Consider the following 23,374-nt stretch of genomic DNA (forward strand, 5'->3'; position numbering starts at 1 on the left):
TAAGACTGTTGTAATTATATAAAAATTACAAAGATTACCATTTTTCTTTCAGTTTTCAGATCATGGGCATATCTCATTAATTCACCATACACTCTGTGTGCCATTTCTTCCGCAACCACCTCTCGCTGTCCTGCATAGTCGTTTAACTCATTAAGGATGTTAAAAAAGGCAATACATGAAGTAAACCTGAAAAAGCATATTCAAAATAGTAAGATTTATTTTTGCTTCCATTACAATTTTTTGGTGAGGGATTTTTGGTGTCTAAAGCAAGTTTTAATACACTCAACCTAAATTCCAGCTACTGGTTCTACATTAACTACATATGGAAAGAATCCTGTATTAAGCTTTAAGTTGTACATGTCTAAGTATCTTTAAGTAGCCTTTAATTTATAAAGGGATATTTGGGGATCAAAATATAATAAGAATACTACCTGCAGGCTCTTTTGACATAGTGGAACCTCTTAAGTTGCCAACTGACTGGCCTGAGCATGGGAATCACTTGGGTGGATTCCTAGGCTTGGCAGCTGAGCCTGTTGCAGAGATGATGTGCTTGTTCTCGAGGACAGAACCTGCCAATCACACCACTCAAATGCATCTTGATGGCTGATCTACAGAACAACTTTGCTATCAGCTCTGGATACAGCTGCCTGTATGCCTGCCCACATCCTGAATGAAGGTGTACCATTATGATTGGCACCAAAGCGGGATAAAGGGGGCAAAAATAAGGGTAAAAATGTGTGTGAGGGGAAGGAGAGAAACAAAGAAAATTACTGTATTAAAAAAAATGTATATATCTACTTGGAACACACCAAGGAATATTCTCTTAAACTGACAGATCAGACAGGGATCCCTTAAGAATGCTAAGAACCAATACATATACAAAAGCTATACAAATGAGCCTAACTTCATCTAGTTTCTGTAGTCTCTAACCAACTGCATAGTCAAGTTTAATATTTCCCAAACAACCAAAATAAATAACTTTTTATTCAGGATTTAAAAATTATCCCCCATATTTCACCACTTTCCATTATCCTTTTAAAGCAACCAGCCAAGCAGTTTTTACTACCTGCAAGGCAATACTCTTACAAAGCTAATGGCAACTACACAATAAACGCCACAATGAAGTATGGGAAAATACTCCTTTCTTCTAGACACCAAACAACTCAAGTAAAATCCTGGTCTAAATCTTATTTGGATATCCTCCTTTCAATTACTCTAAAAAACATAAAAAACAAAAAAACAAGACAACCCAAAACCAAAAAAAAAAAAAAAAAATTAACAAAAACACTACTAAGTTCATTAAAGCACCCATCCTCAAAAGATAAAAAGCAGTCCATGTGATGTTTTTATTAAAGCAAATTTAAAGAAAAACATCATGAGCCGATCACAGTATATTTTACAAAGTAATAAAGTATATATATGTTCTGAATATTTTTAACACGCAGTAACTAACAGCTTAGATTTACCTTGGCTCTTCATCTTTGGATGAGCGTTTGGGACAGTACTTCTTAACCAAATTTCTACAGGAAGAAAAGTTGTAATTTTATAAACAACGCTTTTGAAATAAAAATATTCTATAGTTTCCAATTTCATAAAATACTATTGTAGATAAAAACACTGAGAACAGCAACATGATCTTCAGCAAACATTAACATAACATGATCATTACTTACATTTTTGTTCTTAGAATATTAACACTACATCTGTTTATGGTATTATATTTAGATTATGCTATTAACTAAGAGGAACAATACAAAAATATCTAATATATGAGTTATAGAATGAAGATACATTCCAGGGGAATACCATCCCGCTTTTGTTTAACAAATCATATAATTTTAATATTAACTAAGGCCAATATATAAACAGATGCTAAGGGAATGAAAGAACAGTTGGACACCATTCTCTATCTTGCTACTTTTCTATGAAAATCATCGTGTGACTCAACCCCCACACACACACCAAGGTGCAGGGAAGCCTTCATGCAAAAAAAGTGCTTGACCAAAAACCACACCCCTATCCTTTTCTTTAGGCAAATGATTACATTCTGACTTGTGATTATATGTACCTACATCCATGTCTATCTATAACATTCTTATATTAGAATGCTATCTTATTTCAAACTTAAGAAATAAGAGATGCTAGTGCAGAGACTTTGGAGCAAGATGGGGTTATGTGGACTTGAATCCTGACATTTTTGCATGATGCTTATATGACCTGGAGCAATTTGTCATCAATTTCTCTGTTCCTTAGATTCCTATATGGTGTTACAGACTTCTGAGAAGTAACTGAGATAAAACATTGCCCATAGTATTTATAATATAAAGGTTTGCTCTACAATACATGGACCACTGAAGGGCCACTGGGGGTGGGGGTGGGGCAAAGAATGCACATGTATACACACAGGTGCACATGTACCACAGCACACCTGTGGAGATCAGAGAACAAGCAGGTATTTCTCCTCTCCTTTCACCTTGTTTGAGAGAGGGTTTTTGTTTAGCACAGCAAGTACCAGGCTGGCTGTCTGGCGAGAACTTTTGGAGGTTTTCCTGTTTCCGTCTTCCATCTTGCCCCTAGAGTGCTTATGTACATGAAATGCCATGTCTAGTATTATATGAGTTTTGGAAACTCAAACTCAGATTCTCATGCTGGCATAACAAGTACTAAACCATCTCTCCATCCCCAGACTCCGTGAAGAGTAATTAATTCTATGTCTGTTGAATCAAAAATTAAAAAAAAAAAAAACAAGGCTTGCATTTTTTTTTAAAAAAAAATCTCCTTTTAGATATTACAAAATAGTTTAACTATATTTTCCAAAAGTTAAGTACACAATGAACCAGAAACTAAAAAAATAAGCAAACAACAAAACAAACTAGTAATCATCACAATTTAAATATAAGCATATGATTATTTTCAGAATAGGTAAATTAATCCCACTTTCCCAATTAAGTTTACTGATTCCACAAATAATTATATGCTACATGTTAGCTGCTGTGTAAGCTACCAAGAGCATCGAAAATGAAAGTATACCCGTGTGCAAGAGATATTCTCTTCAAAGAAGACAGGTATATACCAGTAATTAGAAAGTATAGCATGGTAAGAACTATGATAAAGATATAGAGAGGGTGTTATGACAAAAAAGAAAAGCTACCACATGTGATTTTTATCAAAATATGAATATTTAAGAAATTACTACACAATACAGTAGTCATTTTAGTTTCATTTCTGTTGCTGTGACAAAATACCCTGAAAAAATTACTTAGTGGAAAGGGTTTATTGTGTTACAATTCCAAGTTACAGTCTTTCATTGTGGGGAAATCGAGTCAGGAACCTGAAGCAGCTAGACAGTCACAATCAAGAATAGAGACTGTGAATACGCACATACCTGCCCTCATCTCATCTTGATTATACAGTCTAGGACCCAAACTCAGGAAGTGCTGCCACCCACTGTGGTTGGGCCTTCTTGCCTAAATTAATGTAATCAAGACAACCTCTCACAGACATGCCCACAGGCCAACCAGATCTAAATAACCTCTCATTGAGACTCACTTCCCAGGTAATTCTAGATTGTGTCAAGTTGACAAGTGAAGTTAACCATCACCATATTTTTTACACACACACACACACACACAATTTCTAAGCAACTATACAGAAACACAGACAAGCATTTTAACAGGTAAGATTACTGATCTAGACTTATGAAATACAGATATTTCTAAGTAATATCACATGAAGAGACTAGGTAGCTCTTAAAAGGGCTTTCTGAAAAGAATAAAGGCTAAAATTTCCAATTTGCTGACTATACCTAAAGAGGTAACAAGAAATTAGGAAGCTGGAAAGCCTTGGGGAAATTCTAACAGAGAAAGTACAATGAGCAAGGAACAGGAAGCAAGAAAAGAAATTCATGAAGAGCTCTAAGCTAGCCCATCAAAAATGAACCAGAAAATGAGGAGCACTGAGGTAGAAAGAATAAATAAGGAACACATGGGAAACCTCCTAAGTCATATTAATAAACACTAACTACTCTTAACCTATGATAAGTACCAGAAATGTAGCCCAAACTCACTGTAGTACCTTGATATGGGATTCCCCTCTGTATGCTGTGAATGACTACCACTGGTTAATAAAGGAACTGCTTTGAGCCCATAGCAGAGCAGGGCAGAAGAAAGAGCTAGGCAGGGAAAACTAAATGGAAGGCTAGGAGAAAGAAGGGCAGAATCAGAGAGATGCCAGTATCCCTGCCGGAGACAGACACCAAAACTTTAGCTGGTAAGCGATATACAGATTAATAAAAATGGGTTAAATTAATAGGTAATAGAGCTAATGGGCCAAGCAATGATTTAAATAATATGGTTTCTGTGTGATTATTTCGGGTCTAAGCTAGCTAGGCGGCCAGGAAGAACAAGTCACCTTCCTCCAACAGTACCTAATTTCACAATTCACCTAAATACCAGCAAAGATGTTAAGTGCTACTCATCAGTTCAGGTATCAGAATGGCAGGGAAAAAGAGTAATAACTATCAAACTAGTAATCGTGCAAAACGTACAGTCATTCTGAAAGAGCACCCAAAAAGGGAAGATATGAGGAAGAGATGACACAAACCTAGGAGTTAAGTAGAATAAGCAAATCCAGAGACAAAAATAGATTAGCAGTTGCCCAAACCAGGAAAAGGAGGAAATTACTGGGGATAGGAACAAAGTTTATTTTTGTGATAAAAAAATGTCCTAAAAGTATAGGGCTCTTGAGATGGCTAAATCCTGAAGTGCTTCTGTGAAGCATGAGGACCAGAGTTCTATCTCAAGCTATCACATAGAAAGAGCTGTGTGCACCAAGGCACACCCGCAATCCCACTGCTAGGGAAGTAGACACTATTAGGTGGCTGAAGCCTTCAACAGACCTTACTAATTTACTACTTGCTTCTCTGTGTAACTAGATCAACAGATAATTCAGTCACATGACCCATAATCCTTTCTTTGCTTAACCCAATCTAAACTGAGCTTCTAACACTTGAAATGAATCTAGCAGGTTAACTTCCAAAGTTATTACATAGCTGAAACATATGAGGATAGCACTAATCTGAAATCTGATTACTGAGGAAAGAGAACAGATAAGAAGTCAGGAAGACGACCTCAGATACTATACACAAGTCACAATGGACTCAATTCAAGCCAATTCTGCTACTGGAAAAACTGTAGCAAAGTCCATAGTGCTGGCATTTTCCAACAAATTAAAATGCCCATTGTAGCAAAATAGAAGCTCTAGAAAAACACATCAACATTTTTTATACTCATGTCTAGTGTGCTGGGTAATTTTATGTCAACTTGACAAAAGCTAGAGAGAGTCACTGGAGAAGACAGAGCCTCAATTGAGAAAATGACTCCAAACCCCTACAGCATTTTCTTAATTAATGATTAAGGGGAGTAAAGGGGGAGGGCTCAGCTCACAGTGGGTAGGGCCACCCCTGGCTGGTCCTGAGCAAGCAGGCTATGTGGAGCAAGCAACCCTCTATTGGCCTTTGCACCAGCTCCTGCCTCCAGGTCCTGACTTCTGCCACAGGTGCAATTAAAGAGGAGAAGTCTGGCTTTCCTGCTAGGGATGAGGACAAGCATGCTTGGCAGGGGAGGAAGGGCCATCAGCTCTAGTTGAGACTCCTTACATGAAGACGCATGCAGAAGGGGCACAGAAAGGCAGACCAGACACATGTCCCTCAGGCAAGTGGCAGAGGTCATACGGATTCAGTGCAGAATTCTACCAGACCTTCAATGAAGAATGAACACCAATATTCCTCAATCTAGTCCACAAAATAGAACGGAACATTTCCAAATTCCTTCTACAAAGCCAGTATTCTGATAACCATAATCAAAGAACAAGATGAAGAAGATGAAGAGGAGGAGGAGGAGGAGGAGGAGGAGGAGGAGGAGGAGGAGGAGGAGGAGGAGGAGGAGGAGGAGGAGAAGAGAAAATTGTAGGCCCATATTTTTGAACATAGACACAAAAATTCTCAAACTACTTGAGAGCAGAATTCAAGAACATAGATGAACAAAAATAATCTATCACATAAATAAAGACTAAAGGAAAAAACTACATCATCGTCTCAGTTGTAGAAAAGGCCTTTGATACTAGGTAGTGGCAACACATTCCTTTAATCCCAGTACTCGGGAGGTAGAGGCAGGAGGACCTCTATGAGTTTGAGGCCAGCCGTGTCTACAAGAGCTACTTCCAGGACAGGCTCCAAAGCTACAGACAAACCCTGTCTTGAAAAACCACACCAAACCAAATAATAATAATAATAACAACAACAATAGTAATAATAATAATAAATAAGGAAGAAAGAACAAAGAGAAAAGGCCTTTGACAAAATCCAACCTCCAATCATGACTGCAGAAAGAAATTTGATTCTGGGATCTATCAAGTTAAACCATCATAAAGGTATCTTGCCTTCAAAACTTAAGTCTAAGGATATGTTACTTTGGAAAAGAGGTTCTGCTTTTGTTTCCACAGAAGATGAGAACCTATGGATTCCTTCCAGGCTAATGTGGTTTAATGGAACAATACCCCCAAAAGTTCTCCATGAACCCTAAAAATACTTAGCCCAGCAAATAGCAGGAAGCAATTTGGAGACAACAGCCAAATTCCCCAAATGATTTTTATAAATGTTTATTTTCATTTAAAGAGGGATATGATATATAAATGAATATTTTGTATTGGTATGGATACTGGTCTACTGATGCAAATTTAAGGTCGATTTTGTTATACTGTGTTTATGTATTTCTGCTCTAGTTTAAGGTATGATGTTTATACAGTGAGACATGTCTGGTTCTGGCAGCACCAATTACTTCAGAGAGGTTGATGGGCATTGAAGAAATTTGTTATGGAATTTGTGTTCTATATGACCAGGCTAGTCATTTGGACAAGAAATTGTTGTTGGTTGGACAGCTCAATGGTATGCTCTATGAACTGGCCATGCAGGGCCCACAGAAAAATAACTGTTACACTTGTCTAAAGAAGGTAAGACCGTCCCTCATGGTTCCTGCTTCATGAAAAAGTCTGCCAGACATTCTGGAGGATACAGAAGAAAGTGACTGACAAACTGACAGTAGAGGAAAAAGTCTTTCAAACTTCCTGCTTCATGGAAAAGCCTGTCAGATACTATGGGCCCTTAGGCTGAATGGATGCCAAGATTACAAAAGAACTTTGGTTGACTTTCTAGGCAGCAAGATGTCTGTCAATTCTAGAGTCTTGGAAGTTGCTTACAATGTACTTCCTGTTAACTAAGGTAATATTTCCTTCTAGAGTCCTTGAAGAGTTGAAGACAGTCATAGTTTTCCTTAGTTATGATAAAAGATAAATTAGATATAAAACTTTAGACTCAAAGAAATATTGTCACTGTAATTCTTGCTTGATACTTGTTGTTATATGTAATTTTACTATGTTAAAGTTAAAACCTTCCTTTTTATTTTAGACAGAAAAAGGGAGATGATGTGGGATGTCCTTCTATTATACGAGTTGCTTTTATTGGTTAATGAATAAAGCTATTTTGGCAGATGGCAGGGCAGAATACAACCAGGCTGGAAAAGATATATATACAGAGAGTAGGCAAAGTCAGGGAGATGCCATGTAGTTGCCAAAAGAGAAAGATGCCAGAACTGTACTGGAAAGCCACAGGCTCGTGGTGATACACAGATTAATAGAAATGGGTTAATTTAAGGTGTAAGAGCTAGCTAGAAATATGTCTGAGTCATCAGCCAAGCAGTGTTGTAATTAATATAGTTTCTGTGTAATTATTCATGTCTGGGCAGCTGGGAAACAAATATGCAGTCTCTGTTTACAAAGAAAAGTATTTCTAGGGGTTAAAGGAGGTTGAATTGAGGAGCTATTATTTAACGGGTAGAGTATTTCTGTTCTGAATGATGAAAAGAGTTATGCAGATGGACAATGGAGATAGCTATACAACCATGTGAATGTACTTAGGCTATGATCCTACTCATTACTACATACTACTAGAATATCTGAATATAATACACTTTCAGTTTCAACATTTATAAATTTATACCCATACTAGTGACAGATGCTGAGTAGACAGGTAACAAAAAGAAATTAGAAGCTTTAAATATTGTTACTTGAAAACCCCCGGGAAAGAAAAAAAAAATTAAGCAAGCTCCAAGATATGAGCTCCAAATTGGTCTTCTCACATCTTTTATACACTTTATTTTCAACATGTCAAGAAGAAACTACACATACAGATGAATGTGACCTACACATGTTAGTATATCAATTCCATATACACTCAAAGAATATTAGCAATGTATCATTACTGTTATGTGATAAGCATAACAATAAGGTTTTTTTAGAAAACCATAGATATTTTAGAAGAATCTTTTAAGTATATTTAAAATAGAAAAGGAAAATAAACTTATCTGTTCAGTTTAGACCGAGAACAAACTGACAGCACAGACCTAAGTATTATGTTTTTCAGAGAAATTCTGCTAAGAAATTTGACCATTTGTTTTTCTTTTAAATGTTATTCAAAAGACCAACCAAATGGGAGCTATCAGACTCAGTGTTTCAGTGTCTATCTAACAGACATGAGGCCCTGAGTTGATTCCCAGAAATGGATGAAAGGCTGAATAAAGTATACACAACTAGTATTATGAACAACCAAACATTTTTCAGTTTAATGTTTAAACAATGAGGTCCTTAAAGAGTGGGAATTCCACCATGAAGACATTCAACCCAACAGGTTTGAACTTATTTTCTTTCTTAAAAAGGTTTTATCCTTTATATATTAAGCTCTGTTTAGATCATATAATCTAAGAAAATGCTTTCATATAATAGTCAGGAATATGCCTTGCATTTCTTGGGGAAGTGGTTATACCTAACTTTATCAGAAAAGTGACAGTTTACTAAATCATCCCACAAAAATTTCAGGCAGAAGTCTACTGTAAGACATACCTCTTAAGCGCTAGAAACACAATGATTATAGAAATCATCAAACTCTTGAGAACATTAAACGGGACAGCAGTTTAATCATACTGATAATAATCTAGTTGTTATAATCAAACAAGCTTAGTAGCCTGTTAATTAAATTAAACAGCCATCTATTTAGGTATAGCAGAACAGAAAGATTAAATAGAGCTCCAGAGCACACAAAAATATGCAAGAATGGGATCAAAAAGCAATGGAAAAAAAAAAACAAACCACAGCAAAACAAAAGCCAGCTACACTAATGATAGCCAAGTGAGGTCCAACTATACATAAAGATGCAGTTACATAATACTGAAGAAAAGTTCTCCAAGCATTGTACTTTTTTCTTCTGATAAAGCATCAAAAGGAAATAGTTAATAGAACTGAGGAGAATATTAGTTGGAAGTCAGGGAAAACTAAAGTAATATACCATCTGTAATTTATAACAGGTTACAGAAACAAATTAAACAGTATCTACTCCAATCTTAAAAGCACTCTCTAAATGAGGTTAAATACCTCAAGTAACAGAGGCACCCCAAGTCTGTCCCTCAATAGGGCTTTTTAAAATAAATGCTGTTGGTTTTTAAGAAGCTTCATTAATGAGAAAACATTTTCTTAATGGAAGAACCTCTAAATTGTTAGCTCCCACCCCCTTTTTTAACCTTAACTTTATGGAAAAAATACACAGCCCAAACTAACTTTATAAATTATATAACTTCTTTTTTCCCATTGAGACAGGTCTCACTGTGCAGCCCTGGAAGGCCTAGGACTTCTAATTCTTCACTTTCTCTCTTCCCCAGGTGCCATCGTGCTGGGATATCTAATTTATATTTTCATCAAATTTCTACAATTGTTACTATGCTATATTTACATGGATCAGTTGGTTGGAAAGGGTATGTTGCTCAGTTTGGAGATAAGTTACTAATGGATGCAGCAGTCTTTATAGACGTAAGATGTACTTACTATTCATTGACTATGGGGTAGGGGGGTCAACAGAGAATTAGTGAATCTCTTAATGGTGAAATGCAATATAATGCAATACCCAAGAGCCCGCAATCAGCAGCGACAGATAAATACAACTAGTTCTGCCTTAACTTTTCTATCTTCATTTCCAATACTGAAATTTCAATTGTTTTTAAAGGAAAACGTGTTACAGCATGGAAAATAGTGCTGACATATTAAATGTTAAGTAAATATACTTTTAAAAATTGCTTATTCTTGTTCTTGCCAAGCACTGTCCAAGGAAATAGGAAGAAACAGAACAGAATGAACAAACCCCTTTATTTGTGGATTTTATATTTCAGTGCAGAGATCATACTCTAGAATTTAGAAACAGAAGTTAGTAATAGAGTTATTCAGTGATTAAATTCAGGTAGAGATATGTACTGAGGCAAAGTGAGTGGCAAGAGACTAACAATAACTGTGTTTCCACCAGATCAATTCTATCCAGGCAATATAGATATAGCTGGGTGTGACACATACCGGTAATCCCCCGGGTCACATAGCAAAACCTTGTCTAGAAAGAAAGGGAGAAAGCCTACAGGGCAATAAGCAGTCACAAGTTAAAGAACAGCAGACCAAAAAAGAAAAAAAATAATAAAATTATTTTTTACTTTCAGAAAGTCAGTAAAATGGGTTCCCTGGGTTCTCAGTTTAAAATGAGTGACAAGTTAATGGCAAGTTCTGATAAAGGAATGGAAAATATGTAAGCTTACCCTAGAAACAGGTTAATGTAAACTAATAACTTTAAAACATGGTACATGATACCAAACTCCAGTACAGGTAGAATGCAGTACATCAAAGGCCATGAGAGTCTAAGTTGGATGGAAAAATATTCATTCATTCATTCAATATATATTTACTCAGTTAAATTACCCAACTTGGCATGGGAATACAAATGCACATAATACAGTCTCTGATTAAAAAGGAAGTCAAGAGATTTCTGCTCTAAAAGAAAACTAACTTACAGGCTCCCTGCCTTCCAGAATAGTTTGCTCCCAGTACCCCCACACTATCCATTTGGGTGTTCTAATGTCGATGCTGGAGGATATAATTTTACACAGCCACATTTCTGTGACAGAACATAATACTGTAATTATTTTTACTAGAAGAGAAAATAATATATACTTATTGTGCATATACAACTTCTCTTTTTTACTTAGAAATCTTAATTAATCCCTGCCATTAACATATACAAGTTTATCAAAATAACAATTGGACTAGAGATCAACTTAGTGGCAAAGTGTCTGCATAGCAAGCATAAAGCACTGCATTTGACACACACACACATAACCTGATTTCAGTTGGTTGTCTCTGTAAATACAAAACAGTAAACTAGTACTGTTACCACCATTTTGCATCATTCATTTTCTATACTTATCTTGTACCAAGCCACCAAATAAATAGTCAGCACCAAAATAGAGTTAAATTTAAACTATCAAAACTCATGAAGAGATGGGTGAGGTGGTATACTCTGTTAATCCCAATACTCCAGAACCAGAGGTGAGCAGATCCCTGAGTTGGAGGCCAGCCAAGTCTACACAGTGAGTCAGGACAGCCAGGGTCACACTGAGACCCTGACACAAGAAAAAAGAACACAGAAAAAAAGAATTTAAAATAGGAATAATGGGAGGTAGACACAGAATGCCTTGGTATCAAAGTCTTATGTTTAGTCTTGCAATGCAGTTAAACTGGAGCAGGCATGATGATATAAGACTGAAACCCAGCATTTAGGAAGCTCAGATGGGAAGGGATGCTGAGTTGGACAAGGTGGCTAAATATTAAGACTGCTCCCAGCCCCCACCAGGGAAAAGGAGGGGGATATTTAACAACCTGAATACAGTTATTACAAAGGAACGGAGAGTACCTCAGTAAGCAGCATTCTCCTCCTAAACATGAAATCAACTTCTATAACAAAACTAGGAGGAGGTAGCTAAACGAAGAGGAAATAAACAGGACAAGCTTCTTCCCTTTTTGAACAAAAAACTTATTACAAACAGCACCTGACAATTCAATCATTTACCAGCCATTCATCCAAAGCAGCTAATCTCCACACAGAAAGAAGGAAGGAGTAGCCTGTTTCAAATTAAACAACATGCCTCCTCCCAAATCTTCTTTACCTAAACACCTCAACATTACCTAACAAAATAACCCTGCTACTGAGAGCCACCCTGGAAATTTGACAAATTCCCTGAGTGTGTGACAGTCCTTTCAAGAGGCAAACCCTCACACCAAGCAGACATGACAAATCTAGTCTAGAGTGCTTAAGTTTTATCTTATAAATTATCAGTTTTTCATTTTGCAATTTGTAACAGCACTCTTTCCAAGCACACCACCACTTTGCTTAAGAGTTTTAAATTATCAATCTAGAACAAAGTCACTGGAAATAATGTAACACAAAGGTGCACAGTAAAAACACCCTTGCCTTGTCCACAAGAGCAACAACAGGCACTCCTGGAACATTCAAGCTCTTCAGAATACAAATTTCACAAATTTTTACCTAATTATACATACAAATTCAAACAAACAAATAAGATCTACTATTGAGTTCTACAGCCTGCTTTTTGTACTGATGGACTGAATACATTCTTCTAAGTTTAAATAAGCTGGTTCTTTAAACTGGTTATAAACAAAGGTATTTTTCATCATTCATATGTTGGTAGGCATTTCTAGAAGGGAATTCTATTTTTCCTGCAATGAATAATTTTGTGCAGACATTATTGTGTGTTTTCTATAAAATAGTTTAGAAATTAAAATGCTGCATTAAAGATATTCATTATAATGAGATCTCTTGTCAAACGCCCTATCCATTCTCATTTTGTTTTTATATTGGAACACAGTGGTAATATTCCTGGGGGCCTTCAGTAGTAAGTTCTGTTTGTTCCTATGTTTCATCTGGTTTGTGTTTTTAACCTTTTATCATTTTATGTTATGTCTTCACTTCACTTGTACTGGAAACTTGAAACCGTAAGTTTTTCTTTGTTAGAATTGAGAACAAATTCAAAATTAGATGAGAGAGCTTCAGAGTCCAGTGGTTAAGAGCACTGGCTGTTCTTCAGAAAGCCAGGTTCAGCTCCCAGCACCAACACAGACGGCACTGATAGCTGTGTGTAATGTCAGTCCCACATCTAACGCCCTCTTCTGGCTTCCCTGGGCACCAGGTGCACATATGGTGCACAGATATAAATGTATGCCTAAAACCCATAAACATAATAAAACAAGTATACTTTTTAATAATTAGATGGTAGACAATTAATTTGCACATGACCAAACTTTTCATGTTACCCTCTCAGATGTCCTTCATGTTTAAGAATCCCAGACTATAATTATGAACAGATAAAGTATCATCACTGTTATCAGTAAAATACTAACAGGCTCCCTATTTGTATTCTTATATGAAAAGAGCCTTAAGAAAAACCAGAAGGGAATAGATCAGGAAACTGGGACGATGTCAGTGTTTTCATAAGTAGCATAATAATTTAAAAAAAAAAAAGTTTTACTAAACATTCACTCATTATACCTCTGTCACCCCATACCCATAGTGAGTTGACTACAAGGAAATAACTGACTTATCCTGAATATTTCCTCTTCTTTCTGGGTCTCCTATCTTTAGCTATCTCTCTTCTACCATTAACTATAAGTCAATTCAGTTATCATCATTTCAATAAATTATACAAAACAGGCATATTACCTAAGCCAAGTCAAAATGAAAAAGGAGATCTTATTAGAAGAACTAGAAGAAAGAAGGTGGAAGAACAGTGGCACACGCCTTTAAACCCAGCACTTAGGAAGCAGACAGATCTCTGTGAGCTGGAGGATAGCCAGAGCTACAAGGTGAGATTCTGTCTTGATAAACATCAAAACAAACAAGAGATGGCAGAGAGACTTCTAGTCTTCCTTCTGCCCCCACCCCATCTCTCTGCTCTAAGGTGTAACAGAAAAGAGTGCCTGGCTAAGATACAGAGTGCAATGGAAGCCTAGAGGCAAGCAGTAGGAAGGAGGGTGCTGAGAGGAACTTACACACAAAAGGAACAAGGAAAAGTAGAACTATAACAAGCAGCAGCTTACTTTGCCCCTGAGTGGAAATATGCCCCCTTTCTCAACCACGTGTGCCTATGTAAATTGAAATTTTGTCCTCTGAAGCACCCTAACTCCTAGCTAAAACTTTTATAGATTGGTCTTCAAATTTCAAGCATTACTTTTATCAAGTTCCAGCAAGACTACTAGAAAAACTGTGGTAAACAATAATAACTGTGCTATCTGAACAAATAAGATTCGTTCCACCAAATTTAAGATTTAAAAACTCCCCTTTAAATATTCTGACAATAAATATATTAACATAGAAGCTCAGTTCAGTACAAACTATTTCCAAGACCTGGAAATTCTCAAGTTCAGGGCATCAGAAAGCTTCTCAAACAGTAGCTATGAGGGAAGAGCGAGCGGAAAGCACTGAATACCTAGGCCTTGTTTGCTTCCTCACTGAACCATTTTATTCAGAGGCTTGAAGGTAGAGAGGCCCTAAAGAAGACAGCAGGCTCTGGCTGCCTGGACAGGGTTTCCCTTTGCTGAGATTTAAGGATTTTAAATGCCTTTCTGCAATTAAAGTTGATTTTACTCAATATTCTCCAAGGGTACAAGGCAATGATTTAACTAAACTATTAGTTCTCTAATTCAAACCAATTTGGATTAAAAAAAAACACAAGGTTTAATCTATACAATACTACTTTTTATTAATATTAAGCTGCTTAAACATGTAACTTCATTTGTACAAAGTGAAAAATAAGTTAAACTTACCTCAACTGTTTCGCATAATTCTGTTCAATTTCAATCCTCTCTTTAACAAACTTGGCATATCTTTCCAAGAAGTCAATTCCCCATTGCGTATGCTTGTCTAAGCTATCGAACTGATCCTAGAAAAGGAAAGCAAAAACAGGCTGAACAGGTTGAAATTGTATCCACAAATATTTTAACCACTTTCCCATATCTGTACAGAGAAATAATTAAGTATAAAGTATAAAAGGAAACCCCTGGCTCCGCCCACCTTTTCCTAAATCAGAAGGACAAATGCTAGAGGACCACCTTGGGTCTGCAATTGTAGCTCTTCCTGGATTATCCTTTGCAGATTTTTGTAGCATGAATAATAAAAATCCAGAGACGGATATTGGGGTTCAACCTGAAGATCAGAAAAGCAAAGCAGCTAGCCACTGGCTCTTACCTCTGCCTCAGATCAAAATGGGTGAGATCCTGTCTCCAGGAATCCTGAAGACCCCCCAACTCCACTGAGTTCCTGTCTCTTCCCCTTTACATTCCTCTCTTCACCCAGACATATGGCTCGTGTCTCCACCTCCCTGGTGCTGGGATTAAAGATGTGTGATCCCAAGTGCTGGGGTCACCTCTGTGTGAGCACTATTTCTGCTTAAGATAGAGTCAATCTTGTGTAGCCCAGGGTGAACTCACAAGATTCATCCGCCTGTCTCCTTGGTGCTGGAATTAAAGGCGTGTGCCACCACTCCCTGGCCCGTATGGCTGACTAGTAGGACTGCTTTCCGTCCTCTGATCTTCAGGCAAGCTTTATTTACTAAAACAAATAATATACCACTGTAGATTTGTCTTGCCAAGTCTCCATAACCACATAAGCCAATTATTTTAAAGCAATCTCTCTTGAGTGTGGTTATCACTCTCTGCACAGAGTGCTGGCGCTGGGCTTGTAAAGTAGCAAATCTCTAAGACTATAATAATGGCACACACACTGTGTCTAGAACTAGGAGGAGGAAACAGAGGAAACAACTGTAAAGATAGGCTCAGAAAGCCAAAGAAATGGAGCAGCCAAAGGAGAGAGAGATTGTCCTTAGGGAGGATAAAGCCATCAGGCTACAGGAATAACAGACAAGCTCACTGCTTGTTCCTAACTTCTGAAGGGAAGATGTTACCCTTTCGTCTCATACCTTGACTTCAGTCACTTTCCATGAGCCTGAGCTCATAGGAAAAAAAAAGTTCCCACTCTTTTCCTTTCTGCTGCACTTTACTGATCCACTTACTGTGAAACCATCTTATTCTCACTATCAAGAGTCTTGTGTTCCCAGTTCCTAACTGCCCGTGTAGTCCAGCTTCTGTCAGTAGTAGAATTTCACCCATCATCATAGGAAAAGGTAAAATTAATAAATCAAAAAACAAACAACAACCCTTTCTTTGTAAACATATATGTATGTGTCCTATTGGTTCTTTCTCTGGAGAACACTGAGGAAAACTTTACAGATTTTGAAATAAACAGAACTTGGCAGTCATTGTTTTGGCCTAAGCTCCTCTACTAGCTCCCAACAGACCAAACCAAAATGGATTTGCTCGAGCTGAAGGTCCCTGCCCACCACGCCCAAACTAAGTTACCCATCTGGCCTGAGAAGTCAGAGAGGGAGAAACCGAGACAAAGAGTAATAACCAAGCCCCTAAGCATGCCAGTTTTAACCTGCACAAGCGCTTCAGCAACTCCCATAAGCAAAGTAACATTTAAACCTTCAAATTGCCTTTGCTCTGTTCTGCTTTCTCAGCCCTTCTGTCTGCAGAACGAGCACGCTCCTTGTGTTTTATGGAATCAAGTGTTGCCCTGTAAATCAGGTCAATTATAATCTTTTAACTTTTTAATTTTGTCTTTTGACAGATTTGCTGCCAATAAATGATACAGTATTTGTAGATGACATAGATAATAGATGCAGTCCCAACCATTCATCTTCAAAATGCTTTTTTCATAATTCAGAGTTCTTTGAAAAAGCAACTAATCACTAACCATTAAAAGTTCCCTTTATCTTCTGAAGATACAAAATTTATCAAAATTACATATCATGTGAGGCTATAACTGACAACCACTTATTTAAAAAGGGTAACATCCTTACAGCACCCAAGATATAAACAATAAATTTATGAGAAACAGATTTTCAAGGGTCCCTCCCAATTCTTCTCGGGAACACTGTAAACAGTTCACCTTCCATATACTATGAAAGTATTATTTCTGTAAGATTAACTATAATAACAATATAGCTCAATGTTCTATGGACTCCCCTTATTCATTTTCTCTTTACCTGTAAATTACAAAGTGAATAAATTCCAACCTTATTCCCCCGTCCCTTTTAGTCAAAGCACAGAGCTAGTGACAGAATGGAAAACTCTAGTCAACACACCACTTTACTGGTAGTTAACAGTTTTTCCAAGGAACACTATTTTTTGTTAAAGACATTTATTACTGAGTATAAATAAATGTTCAACACATCTTTTTTTTAATGGCTCACAAAAAAGTGGTTCTAAATATACATGTATATTGAAACAGAACGTAACAGAAGTTATAAGAAATATTAGCTATATCTGTAATATATATTGTATTAATATAGAACTTTAATCAAACTACCTGATCAGTTGTATGACAACACTGTGGTGCATTTTACTATTGTTTTTGAAAATAGAAACTAAAAGTGAAACATTCCTTTCAGGGCAGACAGAGGCAGAAGAGCCACTTGGGTCCAGGAATTTCTAGAGGTGTTTTCTATGCAGCTTCTAAAGTACTTAGCTTGTTGCCAACGAGGTGACTTGGAGCTGGAGGTAGTTTACCAAAGAAGTCTTGTTAAGACGAGGTTGAAACTTTCAGCATTCTTAGGTGAAAAGGGGCTAGATAGTGATTTCAATAACCAATAATTTAACCAATGGTACTTATGTTGTGGAACATCCATAAAAAAACCTAAGCAATATGTTTAGAGAGCCATGTGCCACAGGGACCAAGGGTCTCACTTGCACTCTGAGCCTCTCTAAACCTCATCTTATGTGCCTTTCCATATGGCTGTTTACCTGCATGTATCATCATCTAGTAATATTTAAGTGTTCTGAGTTTTGTGAGCCATTGCGGCAAATTACAAAACTTGAGAAGGTCATAGAAACACCAGACTAAAATCAATTCATTCAAAAGTTCTAGAGGCCCAGGAAGCACCCAAGGTAGGATGAGTCCTACAGTGCCTAAGGCCTTAAACTTATGAGGTCTTTTCTTCATTAAAAACAAAAACTAGTTTTCCTCAAAATTCAGTAAGATGACAAACATTATCTTGGCATTTCTTAATGTCTACCAATGCTCAATGTATTAAATTTAACCTAATACCTCTTTGAATCCAAGACACCAGTGTCAATTCATGTTTTACACACTAGTAGAGTTTTAGATAATATAAAGAATTCTAGAGTTTTCTGCTTAGCTTAGTGAATCATCTTGTATGCTCTTTTCTTAAGATTCCTGCTTTAAATAATGAACTAAGCTTATCTGCTCTGTATTAAATCCTGATTCCCCTGCTGAAATGTTACTGAGTTTTTCCAGCACTCAGGAGGCTGACAAGAGAGAATCAACTATGACTGAGGCCAGCCTAGGTTACCGTGAATTCAAACCCAGTCCAGGTACATATGCCGAGACCTTGTCTCAACAATAAACAAACCTGCTTTTAAGTACATGCTATTTTAACAGTCAAAGGCATCCACGCTGTAGATTCACCATCTATTTAGAGTCTTGGGCTATATATATATACACGACTATTAGCTCCCCCCTCGGCCATGCTGCCCCTGAACTTGCCTGGTCTCACCTAATCTCAGACACATGAACGTTTTAAAACTCAACTAATCAGACTAATGAGACAGCAGTCAAATTTCATTGTTAATGGTTAAATTACAAGCTATAAAATCTTTTAAAATATAATTCTCTTTTACAAGGTTTTACAGTTTATAAGGTTTATTTTGTACATTTTGTTTTGTTTTGGTTTTTCAAGACAGGGTTTCCTCTGTGTATCCCTGGCTGGCCTCTTAACTTAAGAGATATACCCCCAGCTTCTATCTCTTGTGCTAATATTAAAGATGTGTGCCACTACCACCGACTATTTTTGCTATTTTTAATTTAGGTGTGTATGTGCGTATGCATGTGAATACAGGTGCCCAGAGAGTCCGGGTGCATCAAATTCCCCTGGAGTTACAGGCAGTTGTAAGCCTCCCCATATGTGCTGAGAACAGAACGTACTCTTAACTACTGAGTCATCTCTCTAACCCACATTTATTAATTTTTGACAAAAATCTTATATGTATAATATATAATTCTAATTAGTTTTTTGAATGCAGAGTCACATATAGCTCTAGTAAGTCTCAAACCCACTATGCAGTTGAGGATGATTCTGAATTTCTAGTCCTATTTTCACCTCTAGAGTACAGAGACTGCAGGTGTTGTCACCAGGCCCTGACGACAGCTGCATGCATGCTAAGCAGTACCAACCAACTGAGGTATATTCTTAACCATACAACTTTTAATTGTTAATGTAAATACTCAGAATTAGTACTGGAGAGCTGGACCTGGAGACTAAAGAAAGATCAAAAGTTCAAGGCCAGCTACATAGTGAGTTCAAGATCTGCCTGGACTAAACAGCAAGACTCTGTTTCAAAAAACAAAACAATCAAAATAGAAACAAAAGTACTAGATAACAAGCAGAAAAACTAAAAGTGCAATAATTAGATTAAATATATTTTTACTAAGGTTTTACTGCATTTTAAAGTAAATAGGTACCAAATAAATGTCACCTTTATTAACAGAACAAAAGTCAGTGTGAAAACGTAGCATGAAGGTAAGAAAAAGTCAGGCTGGTTCTGAGTGAAACAGACTTTGCATGGTAACCGTTGGAAACAAGAATAAGATCAGAGTTGGGAGGAAAAACAAGTCTTAAGATAGAAACTTATTCTTAAGATAGAAATTCTATTATGCTACAACCATATTTTATAGGTTTTCTTCTACCTCAAACAGTAAACCAACAAGTTGAAAAAGTTAATATATTTAAAACGCAAAAGAAATTCTTTACGTTTAGGTTAGATTTTGCACAATTCACTAAGTAGTAACATCTTGGGCTTCAAACAGACACATTAACTGCAATATAAAGAAATAAAACCTATAATCCTAGAACTCGGGAAGATAATACAGAACAATTACTGGAGTTCAAGGCCAGCCTCAAGAATAGGGAATATCAGGCCACCAAATAACAGTATACTTGAAAAACTAAAATATTTGGTAAATATATGCTCATTTTAAATTCTTACTAATTATTTTACTTGAATCACTATTAAGAAGAACCAAAGAACACACTGGTTGGCTGACTGAAAGATGTTGAAAACTGGATCTCACAATCCTCCTGCCTCAGCATTCCCATAGCTGGGTAAGCACACCCTACCAAATCCAGCTCACAGGTCAATTTTATGGAAACAAGAGTATCAATTATGAAGTTGGTCTAGTTATTCTGAATCCAAAAAACACTAGATCAGAGTATATTATTTGCTGTTACATAACAATCTTCAATCAGTTTAATTATTCATAATTTATATATGTGGAACTCAAAACTAAACGTTAAATCCAGAAGAGATGACAAAAGTGGACTTCTTCTGAAACCTGGCACGTGAAAAGCTCTTAACTGCTGGTTGAATCACTCTTTTTGTATAGCACTTTAGAATTTACAAAGCTTTGCATGTATTACTACATGTCACTAACAATCTTTTCAAATATGGCCTTTTACAAATGTAGACAGCATGTTTCTGAAATTGAGAAATTCACCCAGCATTTTCACTCTAAATTTCATTTTCTTTCTATTATAAGACATAATTATTTGCTTAAGGTTAGTAAGTAGGGGCTGGAGAGATGGCTCAGAGGTTAAGGGCACTGACTGTTCTTCCAAAGGTCCTGAGTTCAATTCCCAGCAACCACATGGTGGCTCACAACCATCTGTAATGGGGTCTGGTGCCCTCTTCTGGCATGCAGGCATATACACCGACAGAATATTGTATACATAATAAATAAATTAATTAATTAATAGAAAACGGTTAATAAGTAAATTTATTAGGACATAGTGGTCCCAGACATCTCATTTTGATATAAGATCACACAGCTTCCTACTCTAACCTTGCAAATATACTAGGGGGAAGGACAGAGACAATCTAAAAAATATGATTAATAAAACCACTCTGAAAACATCTGAAAAATGAAATTTATGCCCTGGCAAAGCTGAAGGACGCATGAGCAGCCCGAATATGGCAGCTCTGTTAACCTTGTCCATATTGGGTTTCATGGTCTAAGTAGATGAGGACGATTGACCAGGTCTCTTCCTCCTGAAAACATCTACAAGTTAGAAATAAGAATAAGAATACTGGGCTGGTAGGTGCGCTGGCTCTGCAGATAAAGGTGCTTTGGCACCAAGCCTGACCACCTGAGTTTGATCCCCAGGACCCATGTGATGGAAGGAGAGAACTGACTCGGGCAAGTTGTCCTGACTTCCTTCGGAAGCTGCGGCATTCTCATGCCCACTCACAAACACACACACGTAAATAAAAAAACTGAAAATACTGCATCATCAAAGCAGGCAACTTAGCATCACTCCCTTGTTCTTACTCTCTCTAGCATGTCTTCTCATTCCAGATTACTAGTTGAGTCTAATTTCTTTGTTCCTGCCTTAATCATTCTCTATTCCTTTCAAAGGCATTCATTCATACCACAGCTTCTATGAAATGAATCCCCCATTAGTGGTGTGCCCTAAATTAATCTTTTGTCATATTAAATTCAAGACAGCTTTTCTGCTTCTTTTAGGCATTTCTTTTAAACTCTGTAAAATATTTCAAGTTAGCTTATTTTATTTACCTCAGAATAAGAAAAATATTCTAAGAGCTAGCTAGAATTATCATCAAAATCAAATGTTCCATACTATGCAGTATAACTCAAATTATGTTTGTTACTCCCAATAATCTACTATATGTGCTGGCTCATAAATATATCTATTCAAACTATTTTCATCCAGATATAACTTTATATCTAATTTAGCATAAACTATTACAAAACATTTCAAGTTTCTTCAAGTCACTTCTAAATATGCAATTCTTGTTTTTATAATTACTTTGATACAGCCTTGCATCCAAATGAAGTCCCAATAAAGTGCTCTGGTAAAGTACCAAGGGACACCGCCTTTTAAAGAAGACTTTTTAACTGAGAAGTTGAATAATGACTCTGCTGTCCTAGTTTAGACTTACTTTATGGCTCTGATTTGGCTGCCAGAGTTTCTCCAGCACTTCTGAATACCAAACCACTACACTAAAGACATTTAAAAGACCTAACATGGCTGACTTTTCTCCTCTAGCTCCTATGGGCTGCAGAAAGATTTTGTTTGCTTTTGTCACATAAAGCTAAGAAATCAATTATGCCACAGAGTCAATTAATAACAGCTACACACAAAGAAAACAATAATGTGCTTTTGTCTGACAACTTAATTATTCTGATGCTTCTTTGGGTAGAATTACAAGCTGTATATGTGGACAACTCAAGCATCTTTAAACTTGAGTTTTTCAACTCAATTCTCAATTAAGCTCATAGTGACTTCAATTTTGATACAAACCATCCTTACCACAATTTCCTCTGTAGCTTCTCTTTCTAACACTGACTACACCTCTACCTACCTCAGATACCCATTCTTATGGCTATTCCCATTGTAGTTAACAATCCTACAACATGACCCCCCCCCACCCACCCACACACCTACATGAAAATTCAAGCATCTCATTCAGATGGCTTGTTCTGTTTCCCCTCAAAACCCTAGTCCTGCAATTGTTTGACCCCACAAAGACTAGTACTAACATATTGCTATCTTTTCTTCCCTCTTCTTCATTTCATCTTTACACATGTCGGGTTCCATAAATCATCATTATAATCACTTCTCGCAAATATTGCTCACTGTCCTTGCCACTGCCAAATTTTAACACTGATCTTATATTCAGCTTTTAATCAACCTTTCCTCAAGCTACTGTAGAAAGGTAAAGATAAAGAATCACATTGGTCAAACTTTGAAATTTCTGTCTACTAAACTAAGGGGTCTTTAATGCTACCTAAGTCGAGCAAATTCACTATCCCATTATCATAGCCAACTATCTCATACCTTATTTTCTTAAACCACTTCCCACCCATTCCACTCAGAGTCAACAACTTTACTTCCTATTTCACTAAAAAAGAGAACAATCGAAGACTTCTATTCTGAAATGGGATACAAAGATGGAAAGTTAGCAAAATTAACATACACTGTGAAGTTTACCTATAGAGACACGAGATTCCTTTTATATACAGATATTTAGCAATAAATATGCTTAAAGGCTAAGTACACACATATGCACACACACACACGAATTTCACAAGAAACTACATTTACTGTGAAAAAAAAAGTTTTAGCCTCTTATGTAATCTTCTGTGACCCAGAAATCTTATCCAATGCACCTCCAAAGATATTCTGTAATTTCACTTATCAAAGGTGGGAGGAGCTGGAGCTTGCATTAGCAGCCTTTTGAAATGTAGCTCAAAAGCAACCAAAACAGGTATGGCTACTGCCAAGAC

The 23,374-nt window shown here is 36.7% G+C and overlaps 1 protein-coding gene across 3 annotated transcripts in view; it reads right to left on the bottom strand.

Moving 5' to 3' along the window:
• Positions 1 to 23,374, bottom strand: part of Fnbp1l (formin binding protein 1 like) — a 71,749-nt gene that overhangs the window by 30,141 nt on the left and 18,234 nt on the right. For all 3 annotated transcript variants that reach the window (XM_050156756.1, XM_050156667.1, XM_050156834.1), the window contains exons 2-4: positions 14,758 to 14,873; positions 1,467 to 1,520; positions 39 to 186 (exon numbers count right to left, since the gene is read on the bottom strand). In XM_050156756.1, the coding sequence (XP_050012713.1) occupies positions 39 to 186; positions 1,467 to 1,520; positions 14,758 to 14,873 (318 nt within the window). The remainder of the gene's footprint in view (positions 1 to 38; positions 187 to 1,466; positions 1,521 to 14,757; positions 14,874 to 23,374) is intronic.

This window comes from Alexandromys fortis, unplaced genomic scaffold (genome assembly GCF_014885135.2).
Source record: "Alexandromys fortis isolate MF-2015 unplaced genomic scaffold, M_Fortis_MF-2015_v1.1 scaffold_19, whole genome shotgun sequence".
NCBI classification, from domain to species: domain Eukaryota; kingdom Metazoa; phylum Chordata; class Mammalia; order Rodentia; family Cricetidae; genus Alexandromys; species Alexandromys fortis.